The sequence below is a fragment of the Prunus mume genome, linkage group LG4, assembly GCF_029339155.1.
Source record: "Prunus mume cultivar Tortuosa linkage group LG4, ASM2933915v1, whole genome shotgun sequence".
NCBI lineage: Eukaryota > Viridiplantae > Streptophyta > Magnoliopsida > Rosales > Rosaceae > Prunus > Prunus mume.
In genome coordinates, this window is record NC_142701.1 from 4,748,653 (window position 1) to 4,755,566 (window position 6,914).

The following is a 6,914-nucleotide window of genomic DNA, read 5'->3' on the forward strand; positions in this document are numbered from 1 at the left end:
GAATTCCTAATAACAAATGCCATGTTTTAGGGTTTTTGTGACACTCATATTCTCTTTGATCTTAATGGATTCTTGATTGTTAATTTGAGTAAATGCCATACTAGATTTCAATTAAGAATACACGTATTGATGTAAATGCCATACACTTTACATGCACTTAAGAGAGAATCATACAACTCGAGTCAAATGCCATGATCTTGTTGTGAGTGTCGTCATCATATGATTGCTAGAAATTGATTATCTATTGTTGTTTATGAATTGATTGATTGGTTAGAGGTGGATAGTGAGTCCTAGCTATTGTTCTTGATTGATTATAAACCAATTTCTCTTAAACTCTAATTTAAATTCTGTTTTGTTTTGTTTTCCTTATTTTGTTTTATTCACAAAATCAAATAAAAACCCCCCTTGGTGTTGGCGTGTGTGTGGAAGTCCTTGTGTTTTCGTTGCGTGACATTGATAAACATCTCTCTAGATTACAATCTCTGTGGGAATGACCCTTGCTTGCTTACTATACTATCATTTGATTTGTGCACTTGCAAGGTTTAAATATTGTTGTTAAAAATAACCAACAAGTTTTTGGCGCCGTTGCCGGGGATTGTCAATCTAATTGAGTTTTGTTTTCAATTTTCAGGTATATGCTGGGTCGTCGTTCACAGAGTCACGAGCTTATACCATACGACCCTGAACTAGAGAACACACTTCGTTATCTCCGTCGAGATAAAAATAAGCAAGATACACTTCCAATCAAGATGGGAGACGCGTTGGAACTTAACAACCTCACCCGACCTTTGAAGGATTTCACGGTTCCTAAAGCATTGGACCAGCCGTCTTGCATTGCATATCCAGCCACTACAACCACCTTTGAGATCAAGAGTGGCACCATTCACCTTTTGCCACAATTCTATGGCAAGGTTGGGGATGATCCTCACATACATATCAAGGATTTCTTTGCTGTGTGCGCAACTATGCACAATGGAGGGATTAGTGATGAGGCAATCAGATTGCGTTTGTTTCCATTCTCACTCAAGGAACGAGCCAAGGAGTGGCTCTATTCTTTACCTAGTGCATCTATCACCACATGGACAGCATTGGCTTCCAAGTTCCTTGCAAAGTTCTTTCCAGCTCAAAAGACTAACCATATTAGGAAGGAGATCATGGGAGTGCAGCAACTAGATGGAGAATCATTTCATGAGTATTGGGATCGGTTTCAAAGACTCCTAGCTTCGTGCCCTCATCACCAAATTGAAGATTGGCTACTTATGCAATACTTTTATGAGGGATTACTTGATTCGGAGAGGATGATGGTTGATGCTACTAGTGGAGGAGGCTTGATGAACAAGAGTGCTACTCAAGCTAAGGAGATGTTTGAGAACATTGCAGCAAACTCTCAACAATTTAATTACCGGAGAGCTCCCCCAAAGAAAGCAGGTGTTTATGAGGTAAGTGCTAGTGATATTGGTCCTCAAATAGCTAATTTGACTAACCTTGTTAAGCAATTAATCCCTCAAGCACAAGTGTGTGTCGTGTGTGCTAATCCCGGACATCCTACGGAGTCTTGTCCAAGTTTGTATGGTGATGGAGAAGAGATGGCTCAAGCACACTATATGCAGCAACAAAAGCCAAGAAACGATCCTTTTTCTAACACCTATAATCCGGGATGGCGGCAACACCCTAACTTTGGATGGAAGAACAACCAAAATGTGCAAACAGCCCCAGTTCAACAAAATCAGTTTGTTCCTCAACAAAATGCACCACCACCTCATGGGCAAGGTAAGTCTTTAGAAGAGTTAATTAATTCTTTGGCATTAAGCACTCAAGGTTTTATGCAGGAAACAAGGCAAACACAGGCACAAATGTCTACAGCAATCAAGAGCCTTGAAAACCAAGTTGGACAAATTGCAGCCTCCTTGAGTCAAAGAGAGCCAGGAAAGTTCCCAAGCCAAGTCATTCCAAATCCTAATGGAGGCCATGAAACAGCAAAGGCGATTACTCTTCGAAGTGGAAAAGAGGTGGCAAATGTTGACAAGGAGGAGAGAAATTCAACCAAAACAGTGGCTGCCCCCTTTTCCAAGCTTACGGTTCCAAGTGACAACTCTAAGGTAAGTTCTCTTGTGAATCATTCGATTACTCCAAAAGTTCCTTTTCCTCGTAGGTTTTTGAATTCAAAGAAGGAGCAAGTTTCAAAGGACATTCTAGAGACTTTCCGAAAAGTGCAAGTGAACATTCCCTTGCTTGATGCGATCCAACAAATTCCAAGCTATGCAAAATTCCTCAAAGACCTTTGTACAAATAAGAGAAAGTTCAAGGAGCATGAAACCGTGGCCTTGAGTGAAGAAGTCTCAGCTGTGCTATTGCGTAAATTGCCTCCTAAACTAAAGGATCCAGGGAGTTTTACTATACCTTGTCTCATTGGAAATCAAAGGTTTGAACATGCTTTATTAGACTTAGGTGCTTCAATTAATTTGATGCCTTTTTCTGTTTTTGAATCTTTAAATTTAGGTGAGCTTAAGAAGACTTCCGTGAGCATACAATTGGCTGATCGATCAATCAAGTATCCTAAGGGAGTGCTGGAAGACGTTTTGGTCAAGGTGAATGAGCTAATTTTTCCAGCTGACTTTCTAGTGCTCGAGATGGAGGAAGTTCCTATTCCTGGAAAAGACCTTCCATTGATTCTAGGACGTCCATTCATGAGAACAGCAAGGACAAAAATTGATGTGTATGAAGGCACTCTCACAATGGCATTCGATGAGGAAACCGTGGAGTTTAAGGTATTTGATGCTTTAAAATATCCTAACGATGATCATGCTTGTTTTTCCATAGATGTACTTGAACAAATGGTACAAGAAACATTTAGTGCATCACAAGGAGAGACGCCATTGGAGAGGGCACTCATCCAAAGCCCCGAAACAGTGAATAAAGAAGGGAACATAGCCGTACTTGAAGCTGTGAATATACTTGAGGCCTTGCCTCCCCAAAGAGGTAAGTTTAACTCTATTTTTGAGTCTCTTCCATTATCTACTAATAAGCTTGTTCCCTCTATTGTGAAGGCACCACAAGTTGAGCTAAAACCCCTTCCGGAGAACTTGAAATATGCATATTTAGGTGACAAAAAGACGCTGCCTGTGATCATTGCTTCTAATTTGAGTGCATCCGAAGAAGACAAACTAATTCGAGTTCTAAGGGAGTACAAGACTGCCCTAGGTTGGACCATTGCAGACATCAGAGGAATAAGCCCTACAAAGTGCATGCATAGGATCCTTTTGGAAGGAGAATCGAAACCTACAAGGGAAGCCCAAAGGAGGCTGAATCCAGTGATGAAAGAAGTCGTTAAGAAGGAAGTTTTGAAGCTTTTGGACGTGGGAATTATATACCCCATTTCGGATAGCAAGTGGGTGAGTCCCGTCCAAGTTGTTCCCAAGAAATCCGGAATTACCGTTGTGAAGAATGAAGACAATGAGTTGGTGCCTCAAAGAATTCAAACGGGTTGGAGAGTATGCATAGATTATAGAAAGCTCAATACCACGACACGTAAGGATCACTTTCCGTTACCATTTATTGATCAAATGCTTGAGCGTCTTGCAGGTCATAGTCATTATTGCTTCTTGGATGGATACTCCGGATACAATCAAATTGCCATAGCTCCGGAAGATCAAGAAAAGACCACCTTCACTTGTCCATTTGGTACGTTTGCTTATAGGCGTATGCCTTTTGGTTTATGTAACGCACCTGCCACTTTTCAACGTTGCATGATGTCAATTTTTTCTGATATGGTGGAGGAGATAATAGAGGTATTTATGGATGATTTTTCAGTTTTTGGTGATTCTTTTGATATTTGTCTTCACAACCTCTCTCTAGTGTTGAAAAGGTGTCAGGAATGCAATTTAGTGCTCAATTGGGAGAAGTGTCACTTCATGGTACAACAAGGTATTGTATTAGGTCACATTATCTCTTGTAGGGGAATTGAAGTGGACAAGGCAAAAATCGATGTTGTGAAAAGCTTGCAGCCCCCAACAACTGTGAAGGAGATTAGGTCATTCCTAGGACATGCAGGGTTCTATAGGCGTTTCATCAAGGACTTTTCAAAAATATCAAGGCCCCTATGTCGATTGCTTGGCAAAGATGTGGAATTCGAGTTTAATGAAGCGTGCTTGGCTGCATTTAACAAGCTTAAGGAGCTTTTAACGTCTGCCCCTGTTATACAACCTCCAGATTGGAATTTTCCCTTTGAGTTGATGTGTGACGCCTCGGATTATGCAGTGGGGGCTGTACTTGGACAAAAAGTGCACAACGTACCACATGCCATCTATTATGCCTCCCGGACTTTGAATGATGCTCAGTTGAATTACTCAACTACGGAAAAGGAGTTGCTTGCTGTTATTTTTGCTTTAGAGAAATTTAGATCATATCTTATTGGCACTAAAGTAATTGTATTCTCTGATCATGCAGCGCTTAGGTACCTTTTCCAAAAGAAAGACGCCAAGCCAAGACTGATTAGGTGGACTCTCTTGCTTCAAGAATTCGATTTGGTGATTAGAGACAAGAAAGGGAGTGAAAACGTGGTGGCTGACCATTTGAGTAGGCTGGTGCAAGGATCCAATGAAGAAGAGGACATGCTTCCTCTAAGTGAAAGTTTCCCCGATGAGCAACTCTTCACCCTCGAAGCCAAGGACCCTTGGTACGCTGACATTATCAATTACAAGGCTTCAAAACTGATTCCGGAGGATCTCACTCGAGCTCAAAAGGATAAGCTTGTCAAAACGAGTAAGTATTATGTTTGGGATGATCCATACTTATGGAAATATTGTCCAGATCAGATTGTTAGAAGGTGCGTGTCCGAATCTGAATTTAATTCTATACTTACCTTTTGTCATTCATCTGCATGTGGTGGACATTTTGGTCCTAAGAAAACAGCCCTTAAAGTATTGCAATGTGGTTTTTATTGGCCAAGCTTGTTCAAAGATGCATATACTTATTGTTCCACATGTGATAGATGTCAAAGAACCGGTAACATCAGCTCTAGGAATCAAATGCCTTTAACGCCTATTCTTATTGTTGAAATATTTGATGTGTGGGGTATTGATTTTATGGGACCATTCCCTTCCTCTTATGGCTTTATTTACATTCTCCTTGCTGTTGACTATGTCTCTAAATGGGTGGAAGCAATTCCTACCCGGACTAATGATTCAAAAGTTGTTTTGAGCTTTGTGAAGGAAAACATCTTTTCTAGGTTTGGAACACCAAGAGCCATTATCAGTGATGGAGGCACTCACTTTTGCAATAGGTCATTTGAGGCACTTTTAAAGCGGTATGGAATTACACATAGGGTCTCGACACCTTATCATCCCCAAACAAGTGGACAAGTGGAGATTAGTAACCGAGAAATCAAGCAAATCTTGGAGAAAACCGTGAGCCCTACGAGAAAGGATTGGAGTTTGAGACTTAATGAAGCATTATGGGCATATAGGACAGCTTACAAAACCCCCATTGGTATGTCTCCTTTTCGTTTGGTTTATGGTAAAGCATGTCACCTTCCGGTTGAGCTTGAACATAGAGCATTTTGGGCAATCAAGAAATTCAATTTCGATATGAAAGAGGCTGGAGATGCAAGGCGACTCCAATTGAATGAATTGGATGAGATGAGGAATGATGCTTATGAGAGTGCACGGATTTACAAGGAAAAAACGAAGGCATTTCATGACAAAGCCATTCAAAGGAAGACCTTTGAAATAGGGCAGAAAGTCTTGCTCTTCAATTCACGCCTTCGGCTATTCCTAGGTAAGTTACGTTCTAGATGGTATGGTCCTTTTGTTGTTACTAATGTTTTCCCTCATGGTGCAGTTGAGATTCAAAATGACAAGATGGGAAACATATTCAAAGTGAACGGACATCGCTTGAAGCCATACTATGAATCTTTTGAGCTTGGAAAAGAGAGCATGCTTGTGGATGCACCACCCCCATCTATTGTTTAATCATCTAAAGAACCGTGTCTGGCTGAAGACTTTAAACTTAGCGCTTCTTGGGAGGCAACCCAACCATTCTTAACTTTTGTTTTAGTTTATGTGTGATTTCTCATAAATTTTCAAATTTTTGTTTTTGTTATGTTTTGGGTCATCAAACAATGGATTTTGTGTTCCAAAGAAAAATTTTCACATTTTTATAGCCCTAGGGTGTTTGCAGCATGTTTCAAATGTGTTCCATAAGTTTTTTTGGTCATTGGCTGAGTTTAGATACCAGAAAACAGAAAAATAGCTTTTATGTTCTTATTTTGGTCAAAACTAGAATTTCTGCTTAATTTATTTTTTGCTGTTTTTCAGGTCAATTCGATGCCACCAACATGTTTCGAATGGTTATTATGACGATTTGGACCAGGTTTGGGGGCCTCCAATGGCCTACATTATGTTTTAGGATGATTTGAAGCTAAAAAAAGTCCTAAAACACTAAAAACAGCAGCTGCTGTTCTGCCCAGAATTTGAAGATTTTTCGTCACCAAAGAGGTTTTAGCGACGGTGTTCATCAGATTTTTCGTCACTAAAGAGTTTTTTGCCGCGGTGTTCATCAGATTTTTCGTTGCTAAATGTCAGATTTCCAGATTTTCATGATTACATATCCAGCTCAATTTCGTTCCAATTTCATCACATTCCGTGACTTTTAGGAGCTATTACTAGTCCGTTGGCATTCAAAGACACACGTTGTGGGTGTGTGAGTTCGTTGCCTTGTTTATCTCCTCTCACTTCAACAAATTCTTGCCCCTCCGCACACCTAGAAAACCCGGGAAGTCCTCAAACCCTCTCTCTCTTTAATTGATTATCCATTAATTTATTTCTTTATTTTACACATTGAGGACAATGTTTATTTTAAGTTGTGGGTGATTGAGTATTGTCTTGTTTCTAATTTTGTCTCTCCTTAAAATATAT

General features: G+C 40.1%; 1 protein-coding gene across 1 annotated transcript; it reads left to right on the top strand.

Moving 5' to 3' along the window:
- The first annotated feature begins 635 nt into the window (after nt 1-635).
- Nucleotides 636-6,890, top strand: LOC103343879 (uncharacterized). The gene has a single exon (XM_016797188.2). The coding sequence runs from the start codon at nt 636-638 to the stop codon at nt 5,967-5,969; it is 5,334 nt and encodes a 1,777-aa protein (XP_016652674.2). The 3' UTR covers nt 5,970-6,890.
- Nucleotides 6,891-6,914: the final 24 nt, after the last annotated feature.